The sequence below is a fragment of the Mustela putorius genome, unplaced genomic scaffold (assembly GCF_011764305.1).
Source record: "Mustela putorius furo isolate JIRA1106 unplaced genomic scaffold, ASM1176430v1.1 tig00003901_pilon_pilon_pilon, whole genome shotgun sequence".
In the NCBI taxonomy this organism is placed as follows: Eukaryota; Metazoa; Chordata; class Mammalia; order Carnivora; family Mustelidae; genus Mustela; species Mustela putorius.
The window spans coordinates 17208033-17223384 of NW_025422049.1; the positions used below are offsets into that span (position 1 = coordinate 17208033).

Sequence of the window (15352 nt, forward strand, 5' to 3'; positions counted from 1 at the left end):
CAAGCACAAATGAAAAATGCAGTCCACTAAATCTTCAACATGTGTTGGTTATAAACAATCCATGAATTGCTTCTCTCTTCCCTCGTACTTTTGAAGGAAGTGCCTTACCTGAACATGTCTGACACATCTACAGTTGCTAGCCAAAAGCTGTAGGAATTGGCATAGTAGTTGCAAGTACCCCGTCCATGACATTCAATGAAGGGAGCTGAACGAAACTCTTCCAAGCAGGAACCGGGGGAGGCCAAGGCTTGACCTGAGCCCTCTGCTCCTGCGCTTGTATGCTAGAAAAGATAAGGAAAAATGTGCCACTCATACCCGTGAATACCTAATGATATGTGCTAAATATGACCCCAAATTCAAACCCAGCGAAGGATCTAGGGCAAGAAATAATAGAATGGTATCGACACCAAGGGTACTCTACAGAAGCAACAGGCAGGTTATGAAAATATATTCCAGAAAATATGTGAAGGGAAACACAATATTTGGACAGAAGTTATTTGAAGTTCAAACTTTTTACTATGCAAATGGCAGGGATTCACTGTATTAGGAAGATAGATATGATGGGCAGTTAGGTACAATGACAAAGGCAAGGAAGAGTATTTCATACCATCATGAAGGAGTAGCCAATCCAGAGAGAATCCCATCCCTGAGGACAATGGGGAATCTGGATGGTCTGACTGTGAACTGCAATCACCACGGCTGGAGCTTCACATACTGCACATCTGGTAAGGGAAAGTGAGGGGAACACAATCTGCACACTAAGTATGTGGGAACTAGCAATCCCTCTTCTTTCAAAGCTTTCTTGGTATAGATGCCCATTAAGGTGTCTTCTGTGCTCACAAAAGCAGGAGAAAAATGCACTTCAAGAGTTGCTTTTTCATAAGCCCTATCTCCCAATATACTTAATAAATTTATAAATGACAACTGTAAGCCTTATTTAAATAAACTCCACAACCACTGCTATAGCGTTTGCATTTTCCATTCTGCCTTAAATTTGTATTCATACTTGCTATAGTCGATGTCATAATCGCTGTAAGAGTTTGCCTTTGTGTACTGCACATACTACTTGGGCTGTCAAAATGCCTAACTGGATGGTAGACATTTAGTAATGCTGAAACTGTGGTAAGAACAATGTCTGGTGAACTGGAAAAGACAAGAAACAGACACTTCCTCAAACCCCACCCATTATTTTTGCTCCAAAGGATATTTATTAACCATTTGTCTATATCTAGAGAAATATAGCATTTCCAGAATGCTGGGCAGCTACCCAGGCACATGGAGATGTGGCTTAAATCTATAAAATTAAGTAATGCAGCAACACAGTAAATATGTTGCCAAGTCTACCAAATCTTTAATAAATATCATGAAGGGACCTTCTGACATATGACTGAACCAATTTGGTGAATTTTTCTACAAAAGAAAAATAATAAAATATAAGATATAAAAATAAAATAAATAAAAAATAAAATAATACCTTTAAAGGACCATTTACTCCCAAGAGTTGGGACTGACAAAAATCACAAAAAATAAATTCCCCCCAAATCTGGGCAAATGTACTAAAAAGAGCACCATGAATTTCCTACTAAGAGATACTTAACTAGGTTTAACCTTTATATTCAATGTCAAATAAACTAGACTTTCCAATGATTCATCCTTTATGGTTAGTAGACTCCTAAATCAATTGGGCCATTATCAGAATGAAAATGACAGTATCTCAAAGGCCTAGGAGATTGAGTTAGACTAGAGTTCTAATGTGGCAAAACTCTAGAAGTCTATACTAATGGTACATCTCTCCTGTTACTCATGCTCCAAACTTCAGCTATCACTCCCTCTGTCCCATAACTTATCAACAACTAAATCCTATCTATTGTATTAAAGTGCCAATCCATTCCTATCAGGACTACGGCAATAGCTTCAATCTAACTGGTCTCTCTATTTTGGGACCATTTCCTCTATAATCTATGTTACATGTTGATGGTTCTGTAATTTTCCCTTAAGTATAGCTCAAGCACTTTTCAAAGATCACCATTATAAACCATATTAATTCCAAAATAAAACCTTACACTGAAAGCCTTCTACAATCTGGGTCCAAGAGAACTTTCTTAACTCTTCCCCCTATACAACCTTTACAAGTTACATTCTAGACATAGCAATCTACTACCCATTCCCATGTTCTCTGCCTAGTATGCCCTTCCCCTTTATAACCACCTGTATCTCAAGTCCTTCCCATCCTTTAAGTACTAATCAGGTCAAAATACATTTCTTCCATATAATTATCCCAAATTTATCCAATTAAAATTAAACATTCTTTTCCTCATGCTTTTATAACATTTTATTAGATCTATTGTAACATTTAGCCAAGAGTTATATATATTATATTAATTTACATATATTTGCATAATTATTCATCTGATTTCTTTGTATATTATACTAAGTCTATCACGGGGTCTGGTTAAAAGCAAATCCCCAATTAATATGGCTTAAACTAAATACTTAACTGGATATTATAAAGTCACCCCTGTCCTACCTAACCTGAGAAGAACATGATCAAATTATTAGCTTTAGACTCATTTCTGACTAGCTAAACTAATTGGGGATTCGTAAAAGTCAAAGTTAAACCAGTGTCTCACCGACTAATAAATGGCTGGATGTTCTGGCCCTTCAGGGGCTCCATGCTCATTGGCATGGGCTCTGGGGTGGACAGCCAGTAAGAATAGTCATTTCTTGAAGCAAAGTTGCAAACATTATTGATGTTGCAGAACATGAAAGGCATGGTACTGAAGCGACGAAGGCAGCTGCCAGCCGTCCCTAGGAAGAATTGGGGAGAAAAGGATCAAGGACTATATACTATGATGATACTTTAGTTTCTTTTGAAACCCTAACAAACAACCTGTCAAGGAGAAATTTACCCATGTTTCTTAGATAATAAATACACTTTGTTTTAGGTCTTCAATTATAAGATGCATGTTTACTTATATTTTTAACATTTCTAAAATCGGAAAATATAATTTATATAGACAGTTATTATTGCAGTTCATTATATATTCTCCAACATTGTTTTTACACTGGTGATATACTTATAAATAATGGTGTCTTATGGAGAATATTGAGCAATTTATTATGAAAAAGTGAAGAACACGCACAGAGCTCTTATAATGTCTTGTTAGTACTTCCTTTCCAGGCTATCATCTCTTCTTCTAAGACATCCTCAGTATGTATCTTGTTTGTTTTTGCAATCTCTTTGGGCCTAGGGACAATGGTAATGCTGACCAATATGCACAGGAACCATGAACAGTTTTGGCCATGAATAATAAAAAGGAAAAAAATAAGAGAGAAAGGAAGGATGTAAGGGGAAAAATATTCAGAACAGGTAAGAGCAATAGAAGTTATCTATCTATATCTCTACATATAACTCTAAAAGTTATCTCTTTTATTCTTTTTTTCTGGTACTATATGTATTTATCCATACCATAAGATTATGTTGTCTGTTACAAGATGAATCATTTTTTTGTCAGTAATTGCATCAGCATTGCCTTATATGATACAAAACACTGTAGATGCTATTCATATTATTAGTACTGGACATCAAACATGAAAAGATATCTCTTTTATTCTTATTCACCAAAGAATGATGAAAAATGGTGTACCCCCTCACACATTTTTAAGTTTGGGTGTAAAACTTTTCATCAGAATTTCAAATTGATACTATGCCAGTTATTAAGGTATTGGTTATTGTCTCTTGGCTCCAAAGCTACCTTTCTGTATTCCATTTTGTGATACTGGAGCCTGGGACTTGGCAAACTACATTTCAAATGTTACCAGCAGTAATGTCTAGTGTTTTGTGAATATATTTTATTTATTTATTTATTTGTTTGTTTGTTTGTTTGTTTTTATAGTATTAGAAGTCCTAGCAACAGCAATCAGACAACAAAGAGAAATAAAAGGTAACCAAATTGGCAATGAAGAAGTCAAACTCTCTCTTCTTTATATGGAAAACCCAAAAGACTCCACCCACAAACTACTAGAACTCATACAGCAATTCAATAATGTGGCAGGATACAAAGTCAATGTACAAAAATCAGTGCTTTCTTATATAGTAACAATGAAAATATAGGAAGGGAAATTAGAGAATCGATTCCATTTACTGTAGCACCAAGAACCATAAGATACCTGGGAATAAAACTAAACAAAGAGGTAACGAATCTGTACTAGAGGTAGAACACTCATGAAAGAAATATATTATATTTAAAAACAAACTTTCTCTCTCTCTTTTAAATATATCCAACATAATGATTTGAAAGAACAATAAACATTTTTTAAGGTACATAAACTCATCTTTAACAAGTGGAAGTCATTCAATGCTCCTTCTGCATCTGGAAATTATGTCAATTCCACTGTTCTCACAGTTTTTCCTAGTGTGTTTTTTAAGTTTTTTCTTGATTATCCTATCATATTTCTCTGAAAAAACAATCTATAATAACTTCAAAAAACTTTCTATGATCATAAGACTTTACATGTTAAATATTTTTTAAATTGTCATCATTATATTGGGAATTTATAAAAAATACAAATATTATAAATTTTAATAATTACTAAACACAAAAAGTAAACTTGTTGGGAAATTCATGTTCTAATGAGATGGATTAGAGGGAATTATAGAGCCTCAGTTAATGGAGACTTTAATGAAGCCATTATTTTGAGTTGTCCCTTTGAATTTGTCCCCAGAGGTTTTCACACTTCACAGGCAGTTCAACTTCAGGAGAAAGTACATATGAAATTTGAGGATTTGAAACTTGATTCCTTTAAAATTATGCCTATTTAGTTCTTGGAAATTCCTTATGTATCCAAAGGAATATGTTTATCTCAGACTGAAGATGACTGATAAAAGACCAACAGTTCTTAAACCTAATGGGTCATCATCATCATTGGGAATTTTTATATAAGAGGTTTGGGATGTGTCTAGGAATCTTTTCAAAACTTATCCAGGTTGAAAATCATTGATTTAGCCTAATTAATTCTTTTTTCAGAGGAAAAAACGTGGCTCAGAGAAAGGTGACTAACTCAAGGTCATGTGAGAGTGAAAGACAAGTTGGAATAACTGAAAATGGATGGATTTCCTGGTGCAACCACTCTGGAAAATAGCATTGAGTTTCCTCAAAAAGCTGAAAATAGAGCTACCCTATGACCCAGCAATTGCACTACCAGGTATTTACCCTAAAGATATAAATGTAGTAATTCAAAGGGGCATGTGTACCCCAATGTTTATAGAAGCAATGTCCACAATAGCCACTATGAAAAGAACCTAGATGTCCATCAACAGATGAATGGATAAAGAAGATCTAGTATATAAACACAATGGAATACTATGCAGCCATCAAAACCCCAAAATCTTGCCAAATCTTGCAACAATGTGGATGGAACTAGAGGGTATTATGCTAAGTGAAATAAGTCAGTCAGAGAAAGACAATTATCATACGATCTCACTGATATGAGGAATTTGAGAAACAGGACAGAGGATCATAAGGGAAGAGAGGGAAAAATGAAACAAGATGAAACCAGAGAGGGAGACAAATCAGAAGAACTCTTAATCTCAGGAAACAAACTGAAGGTTGCTGGGGGAGTGTGTGGAGGGAAGGGATAGGGTGGTTGGGTGATGGACACTGGGGAGGGTATGTGCTATGGTGAGTGCTGTGAATTGTGTAAGACTGACGATTCACAGACCTGTACCCCTGAAACAAATAATACATTATATGTTAATAAAAAAAAAAAGAGGGTGGTGGTAACAAATGGAATGCTAAAACTGTTCTTTATAGGAGCAAAAAAATATTAAGAATCATTAGTGTATTAAAGCCTTAAAACAAGACTTATTTCTTGGTTTAGAAAATGAAAGGCATTGAGAATTCATGAGATTTTTCTTCAAAATTTTCTCTGAAAATTTGGAGACTATTCAGAATTCTGCTTCATTGTGTGCAACCTAAAGCATAGATACAACCAAACACCCATCCTCTCATCATTATGGGCCTTCCTTTTATGTACCTTCTCCTTTTCTCTTCTTTCTGAGACCAAGGATATCTTCAGCCCTGTCCCCAATTAAGCAGTAATGTTTTATTTTTAATTTACTTTATAAATAAAAAGTACTTTGATTTCCATTCTCCAATTTGATTTTCACACCTATGATCAAGAAAGATACAGGACCAATATTTTCTTATATTTTATACACAAAAAAAGTGGCTAAGAGGTAGTGACAACTCAAACCTGTGCATTCAGTGATGGAGATAAGAACTGAATCTAACACCTACCAGTGCTAAATCCATCTGTTTTCTTTTTTTATTAATATTAATGCATTATTTGTTTCAGGATACAGTTCTGTGATCCATCAGTCTTACACAATTCATAGCACTCACCATAGCACATACTCTCCCCAAGATCCATCACCCCACCACTCCATCCCTCCCACCCCCCTCCACTCCAGCAACCCTCAGTTTTTTCCTTGAGATTAAGAGTCTCTTATGGTTTGTCTCCCTCTCTGGTTTTTGTCTTGTTTCATTTTTCCCTCCTTTCCCCTATGATCCTCTGTCCTATTTCTCAAATTCCTCATATCAGTGAGATCATATGATAATTGTCTTTCTCTGACTGACTTATTTCACTTAGCATAATACCCTCTAGTTCCATCCACATTGTTGCAAGATTTGACAAGATTTTGGGGGTTTTGATGGCTGCATAGTATTCCATTATATATAGATATATATATACCACAACTTGTTTTTTTTACTGTTTTCACATTTGAATTTTTAAAATTGTTTTTTATTAACATATAATGTATTATTTGCTCCAGGGGTGCAGGTCTATGAATCATCAGGCTTACACATTTCACAGCACTCACTGTAGCACATACCCTACCCAATGTCCATAACCCAACCACCCTATCCCTACCTCCCCACCCCCCAAGGAACCCTCAGTTTGTTTTGTGAGATTTAGAGTCTCTTATGGTTTGTCTCCCTCCTGATCCCATCTTGTTTCATTTTTTCCTGCCCTACGCCCCACAATCCCCTGCCCTGCATCTCAAATTCCTCATACCAGAGGAATTATCATATGATAATTGCCTTTCTATGATTGACTTATCTCGCTTAGCATAATACCCTCTACTTCCATCCACGTTGTTGCAAATGAAAAGATTTTATTTCTTTTGACGGCTGCATAGTATTCCACTGTATTTATATACCAGATCTTCTTTATCCTTCATCTGTTGATGGACATCTAGGTTCTTTCCATAGCTTGGCTATTGTGGACATTGCTGCTATAAACATATGGGTGCATGTGCCCCTTCGGATCACTACATTTGTATTTTTAGGGTAAATACCCAGTAGTGCCATTGCTGGGTCATAGGGTAGCTCTATTTTCAACTTTCTGAGGAACCTCCATACTGTTTTCCAGAGTGGCTACACCAGCTTGCATTCCCACCAACAATGCAGAAGGGTTCCCCTTTTTCTGTATCCTTGCCAACCCATCATTTCCTGACTTGCTAATTTTAGCCATTCTGACTGGTGTGAGGTGGTATCTCATTGTGGTTTTGATTTGTATTTCCCTGATGCTGACTGCAGTTGAGCACTTTTTCACGTGTTTGTTGGCCATCTGGATGTCTTCTTTGCAGAAATGTCTGTTCATGTCTTCTGCCCCTTTCTCAATTGGATTATTTGTTCTTTGGGTTTTGAGTTTGATTAAGTTCTATTACATTTTAGATACAAGTCCTTTACCTGTTATGTCATTTGCAAATCTTTTCCCATTCTTTCAGTTGTCTTTGGTTTTGTTTTACACATATAATCCTTCCAGTAATCCAACATAGACTGTATTCATTTGATCAGGTGATTGTTTCTTTAACATAAAAGCTATAGCTGTATTCTTTGCTTAGCCATCAAGCTCTCACCAATTTGATCCCTGTGTGAGCCATAAAAGAGACTCTGCAACCTGGGATCACTCCTGGGATCTTAGGCCCCATATCATGGCCTTCCCATGTTTGAGGCCTATACTGTACCTGAATCAGGGCCAGTTTGTAGCCTCCAAGTCTGAATGCATAGTATGACAGCCCTTGTTTGACCAAGTACATGCATTTTGACAAATTACAGTGAGATACTGGATAGCAGATTCCATTTTCTCTTTGAATTAAATTTTTAAATTTCACGGTGCTCAAAAACTTCTAATGGTTCCCCAACTATTAAGTCAGGGATTTGAAGTTTATAAGCTTGATTATAGGTACAAGTTAAGATTTTGATAGTGAAGACAGAATGGTCTAAAAGGAGAAGAGTTTTATGGGAGGAGGACTAGAAGGATTTACGTAAAAGATAAGAATATTTTCACCGTGAAGATTTGTCCATTATAAAATTAGAAAAAGAAGATGCCACCTATGGAAAGTAAATGTAGGAAGGAATAAATAGCAGAGGAAAGATGAAAAAGAGACAAAGAAAAGCAGAAGTGGAAGAAGAAAGTTGGTGGGCAAATCCTCCTTTATTTGGCTTCATAAAAGGACCCATGACTCTTGGCTTCCATGTTGGTGGAGATGCGTACTCCAGTGGGGCAGCACTCCCTGGCAGGTGTGGCCACATGACCGGAGAATAGAATGAGCAGAGAAGACCTCTGGAGGTCTCTGTTGCTGAAGTGTTTTCACAAAATAGCCTAGCTAAAGAGACCTCAGGATGCCTCTTAATATGGAGACTCCAGAAACTGGGAGCCCAGACTATCTTCTCAATTAGCTTTATGGAGACAAAGGGGATAATGATCCCTAAAATTGGCAGCCACAGGAGAATGTGGCTTTGCAATCCAAAGTAAAAAATTCCAGAAAAGGAAATGTTGAGAATTGGGATATGTCTTCAGAGTCATCCAGTCCAGTTTCATCCCATCAACAAATCTGCCCACCACAGTATAGAGATGACACACGGGAACACATTAAATGAAGTGTATTTTATACAGAAATATGGTGCTTTACATAGTTTTAATCTACTCTGTTAATACTTTATAGAGCTATGACTTTATTTTAGGAAATATAAACTAGCATAATTAAGAAATGACCCTAATTTCTTTGATTTAGAAATCAAGATTCTCTTCAGAACTTACCTTTCTACTTGAAGAAGACCAGTGTCAGAGAAAAAAAAAAAACTACCTCCTATGAAAAAACACTGCCCACTCAAGCAACTATTATACCTACCATAGAGAGCCCAGGGAATCTATTTTCTGAATAACTAAGCTAACATGTGGCCTTCCCCCAAATGTGCTGCTTCAGGCCAAGAATTATACCTCACACTAGCTAACCAATGCTTTTAGAGTAATGCATTATTTATTTAAAACTTACAGTGAACATATTTGGCTGCCCTTGACATGGTCTGCAATTTGGAAGCCCCCCAAAACTAGGGAGATACACTTGTCCAAGGGTACTCCAGAACCCAACAGGATTTTCAAAACAAAATGAAACACATAATAAAAAATAAGATGCCAGTTATCTCACCCAAGTCTTGACCGTGAGCTCTTTTATTTCCTTGAACGTACAGGAGAGAAAAGCCTTCATAAATCTGGACAGTTCCATGTGGGCATTGCGGTGCATCTGTTGTCTGGCTGTGACGTGTGATGAGGAATCCATGGGCGATAGAAGAAGTTCCTGGAGGACCTGGGGGACCTTGCATACCATCTGGTCCAGGGGGACCATCCAAACCACGGGTACCTATTTCCATGGAATCATCAGTATACAGAATTTAAGTGAGCCCTGATCCTATATTTATGGCTACTGACAAAACATTATGATCTCATTCGATTTGTTAATTTAGTCAATATTTATAGAGTGCCTATATTATTATATTAAGGTACTGTCAGATATCACAGATTTAGAGATAAATAAAATATGGTTCCTGCCCTCAAGAGATTTAAATATACATATTTTTTCTAATGGAATTGGTTGTCAACATCAGGCACTATATAATGAGTACTGGGTGATGGAACATTAGATGGGAAGAAATGCTGCTTATTTGGGAAGTCTGTGTGTTATCTAGTCTCTTGCTCTATTAAAGGAGCCCAAAGCCCATGACGAAATTTCAGTCTGCTGTTTTGTTCATCAAGAAAGGAAGGGTGTGATTGACATCAGTCTGCCAGTTTCAGTGCTGAAAAGCATTTTTCTTTGAATCTGTCTGGGGAATTATTCTCAGGTATACCTTTTGTTTAGAGAATAGGCAGGGCACTACTAAAGCAGCCTTTTCAAAATGTTTCTTTTCAATTTACTACCGGTTCCATTTCTCTGTTTAGTCCTTGATTTGAGCCTATTTAAAAATTATCTTTATACACAGGCCTTTTGCCACTGTGTATATGGATTTTCACTTTGGGGAAACTTCACAGCAAAGCTCATATGTGATGAAGATGACACTAACTTGTTTCTTCTCCATTATACAATTAATGAAATGGCAGGGTATCAGTTCCAGGAAGGCCATAGGTATTACTCGTCTGTCTTGTTGCAGCTGATATTTTTTGCCAGTAAATATGCTTTATATTTATATTATTTAGAGTTATATTTATATGTCTAGTGTTGCTAACATGTATTAAAAATCTAATGAGTTTATGATCTTTTATTTCTGCTAGCAATCTTACTTCAGTGTGTTTTTTAATTTTTAACTTTTATTTTGTTTATTGAAGTATAGTTAACAAACAATATTATATTCGTTTCAGGTATATGATACAGTGATTCAACAGTCCTACACATTACTCCGTGATCATCTTGATAAATGAGCACTCTTAATTCCCTTTATCTATTTCATGCACCCCCCACCACACCTCCCCCTCTGGCACCCACCAGTTTGTTCTCTGTATTTAAGAGTCTGGTTTTTTATTTGTCTCTTTTTTCCTTTGTTTGTTTCTTAAATTCCACATATGAGTAAACTCATATGGTACTTATCTTTCTCTCTCTGATTATTTCACTTAGCATTTTACATTATACACCCATCTATGTTGTTGTAAATGACAAGATCTCATTCTTTTTTATGGCTAAGTAATATTCCCCCCCACCCCCCTGTGTGTGTGTGTGTGTTCCTTTTTTTCCCACGTTCTTACCAACACTTATTCATTTTTGGTTCTAGCCATACTGATGTATATAAGGTACTATCCCATTGTTTTGATTTGTATTTCCCCAATCATTAGTGATGCTGGGCACCTTTTCATATGTCTGTTGCCATCTGTATGTCTTTTTTGGAAAATGTCTATTAAGCTCCTGTTATTTTTTTATTGCAAGGTGATTCAAACTCTCTTTGGAAGTAGCTTTAGAACATACTGGAAATCTAGTGGATACCAGATTCAATATTATCAGGAGTACCCATTAATGAATGAACTAAAAACCTGAAAATCAATTTGTCATCTCAGTATAAGATGCCACTCTCTCAAAACCCTATGAGGAGCACTTAAAACTTTATAAACCTTACAACTATATTACTGAATTTTATGGCCGAAATGACACTCTGTTGTCATATTTTAAAATGTAGAAATATTCGCAATAGTTTCAAGATGGTCAAGGGATTTAAGTCAACATATTGAAAATTATCAGAACAGGTAAGTATAGTGAATACCTAGAAAAACCTCCTTTTGAAAAAAAACTGTTTCTCAGTATTCTAAACACATAAATAAAAACACGCTTTCTATGCTTTTCTAATACTGGGAATTTTCCTTGTATTTGCTGTCCTATTTTCCCCCAGCAACAGATTCACCAGCTAGCTATACTCTCCCAAGAAAAAACTCTCACAGCTCCAAATGGACGCCTAGAGGTCTCTCAGACGAGACTACTATCAACAACAGTGATTTACTTGTCTCACCTGGCTGGCCTGGCAGACCTGGATCTCCTTTGCGCCCTCCTGCACCATCAAAGCCAGGGAGTCCATTGCGTCCCGGATCTCCTGGAGGGCCAATTGGACCTATAGGGAAAAAATAGGATCTTCAAATATGGGTATAATAATTCCATAACCAGACAGATCTAGGAAACCTAAGGTTGTTTAGTGTCACTAAATTCATAGTCCAGTCTTGTCTTTAATCCAGATACCCAAAGGAATATCTCAAGCCTGGGACAAAAGAAGCAGACAAGTATTTAGCTTCAGTTTTAAATAATAAATTTGTCTCTGCAGAGATTACCATAATATGGCACTTGTGTTCTCTTTGCCTCAGAACAGAATAGGAGTACAAGGCCCAACTTTTGTTATCTGTCCCACCATAGGTAAGGTTGTTACTGCCTGGTACACTTAGTTTATGGAAAGACTAACAACCTTAATAAGTGAGAAAGACTGAACTTAGTTTCTAGCTTTCTTATATAATTAAAATTGGCTGCAAGCATAGAGTCCAATGGCCAACTAGATGGGAGTTAGTTTGAAAATCATGAGGCCTCACAGTGGGGAGCTGATGGCTGATCAAATTAGCTTCCTATCCTTCTGGTGGTTGGGATAGAGAAAGCACCAGATCTTAAATGCATATTAATTTCATTACAAAGTTTTTAATAACATTAACCTAATCATTCAAGTTAGAATAGCCAGCGGAACTGGCTAGAAGAGATTAGGTTGGCCTTAAAGGAAATTAGGACATGAGAAATTAACACTTCAAAGAAAAAAGGAAATGGGATCTGTGGTGGTCTGGTATTCTACTAGTTGTTGAGACTCCTCTTCTCAAAGACAAACCATGACAAGTAAAAGGAGAACTAGTGAAATGCTCCCAAATACATAAGGCTTAGAAAGATGATCTGCAAAGGTACCTGGTAAGCCTTGAGGTCCTGGTAGTCCAGGCAGACCTTTTAATCCAGGCTGGCCTGGGATCCCTGGTGGACCAACATCTCCTTTGATTATAATACTCTGTCCTGAAGGACCAGGTAATCCAGGGGGACCTAAGAGGCAAAACATACAAATTGGAATGTAGGAAAGAGAAAGGCCAGAAGTGTCCTAAATCAGAATAAAAATTGGTGCAAAAGAAACCAGTTAAATTTGTTGAAATGTTGCCATGTCCAACAGAAATCTGTTTAGGAAAGCCATCATCTTACCCAGAAGACTAAAAAATTAATTTCCTTTGAGTCAGTGGAAAAATTAGGCTTATTTTCCCTACTTTCCAGACTTGAAGCATGACTTGGTTACTAGAAAGTCTAATCCATTACAAATCTGTGAACACTGATGTCAGGGGAAGACAATTCTATTTCCTGATAAGTCCATTCTGATTCTAACATCATCTGCAGTTCTTGCTTGTTGTGCTTATCAAGTGTCCCACTGAACTAGTAAGGGAATTTAGCAGAGGTCTTATTTCAGTTTATAGGAAACTTGTGTAAGTCTCCAGCAAAAAGAACTATTTTCATATTAAAAATATTTTCAATTAAAAATGACTTGCTCTTATAATCTGTTCAACTGAATAAGGGAAAGTTAGTATAAAATCTAATAAAAATTTTAATGAAGAATTCTTGCTAGTCCTGCATCCATCTTAAACTTCAAAGAACTGGTCTCAGTATTTCCTTAGTAAAACAGAGAGGTTAAGAGACCAGTAAATAGAGGGAGAGTTTTGCCTACTTGCTCTCAGTTGTTGGGGATTGAGATTCTAAAAGTTTAGTTCAAAGACAGAATGCCAACTTTTAAGTTCTTCAGTGTGTTTAAGAACCAGGTATAAGTAGCTCCTGGAGTAATTCTTACCTGGGGGGCCAACAAGTCCTGGATCACCCTCAGGGCCAGTTGAACCAGGTACTCCACTGGGTCCCTTCATGCCTGAAAAGAAGGTACATACAATGGCACTGCAAAGCAACAGGGCCATTGCATTTTCCCAGTCAAATCAGAAAATGGGTATCTTATCCCAAAGGAGTTTAATATAAAAACATCCCTTTAAATACCTGGAAATCCTGGAACACCAGGGAGACCAGGATCTCCTTTCATTCCATTGAGACCTGGTCGGCCAGGATTACCCTGAATAAATAAAATCATTAATTTTAGAAAAGAACTGAAGGGGGAGGGAGTGAGGTTATACAGTATTCATATTCACTGATAGCACTTGCTCCAGGGTCAAACTTCTAGGATTCAAATCCCAATTTTGCCCCTTACTAGCTTGTGTGACCTTGAGTTGATTATTTATCTTTGATATATAGTTTTCTCACCTCTAACCTTAAGAAAATAATAGTATCTACGTCATGGATTTTTGGGTGAGATTAAATGAGATAGCTCATATAAAGTACTTAGAAAACGGATTGGCATTTAGTGTATCCATAATAAATGGCAGCTACTATTTTATTATCATGAACAAAGGCACTTTTTAAAGTGCAGCACTAAAGTTATAAATGCTTGGGTGAGAATCACATGTACAGGAATGATAAAGTCTGCGAGACTTAGCAAAAAATATAGCAGGGCCTATTAATTAATTGGGTTTGAGGGCCAGGAAAATTATGGGAAAAAGAAGAGTTGAGAATAAGTCTAGAATGTACCTAAAGGAAGAATAAATGAGGGACAATGAAATTTTTATCAGCAGGACTGAAAAAGCGGCAAACCCGGAACATATTCCAACATGTAAGAAATGGCTAAAAAAGGAGGGCATATTAGAAAGACAGGATCCAGCTTGAAGAAGTTTCCAAATCCATGATAATTAGAGCATCAGAATAGATGACAGTTTTAAAAATTATCAATCATTTAAAAAAGAGAATCTATGAGTCCATACTAATAATAAATAGATAATACACAGAAGAGAAGGGAGGCTTTGCTTATGAAAGGGCTAACTGGCAAATATGGACATAGTGCAAGAGTTAGAAAATCATCATTTTCCACTATTCACTATATTCAACCATTGTATTGATTGGCTGAGGCAAAAATCATAAATAGATATTAAATATATGGGGAAATTTTGATGAGTAGTATATTTGCATGATCTTAATGTGTCTTTCCATAGCTTTGCTTATTAGTTACAAGGGGGAAAGAACAGTAACCATGCAGTAGAGAAACCAGGTAACAACTGTTGGAATGATCAAAATTAAGATCACCGATGAGGGGCAGATGAACACTGTAGGCCTAAACATCTGATGGAGGATATAACATCACTCATATAGTGTGGGGATGCATAATTAGAATGAAGAAATAGCAGACAAAAGAAGGAACATTCTATCCTAAAAAATGGTAGGGGGCACCCCAGGTAGCTCAGTCGGTTAAGCACCCAACTCGATTTTGGCTCAGATCATGATGTCAGGGTTGTGAGATGAATCCCATGTCAGGCTCCACACTCAACACAGAGTCCTCTTGGGATTCTCTCTCTCCCTTTGCCCCGGCCCCACCAAATAAATACATAAATCTTAAAATAAAATAAAATAAAAATGAGTAGGGGCTACATTTCTTCA

General features: G+C 36.6%; 1 protein-coding gene across 4 annotated transcripts in view; it reads right to left on the bottom strand.

Annotated features, from left to right (window-relative positions):
* The window catches only part of COL4A5 (collagen type IV alpha 5 chain), a 255574-nt gene that overhangs the window by 4895 nt on the left and 235327 nt on the right, over positions 1-15352 (bottom strand). For all 4 annotated transcript variants that reach the window (XM_045068340.1, XM_004769034.3, XM_004769031.3 and 1 more), the window contains 8 exons: positions 13868-13940; positions 13674-13745; positions 12758-12886; positions 11835-11933; positions 9497-9709; positions 2631-2808; positions 608-722; positions 109-281 (listed from right to left, as the gene is read on the bottom strand). In XM_045068340.1, coding sequence (XP_044924275.1) covers positions 109-281; positions 608-722; positions 2631-2808; positions 9497-9709; positions 11835-11933; positions 12758-12886; positions 13674-13745; positions 13868-13940 — 1052 coding nt within the window. The remainder of the gene's footprint in view (positions 1-108; positions 282-607; positions 723-2630; positions 2809-9496; positions 9710-11834; positions 11934-12757; positions 12887-13673; positions 13746-13867; positions 13941-15352) is intronic.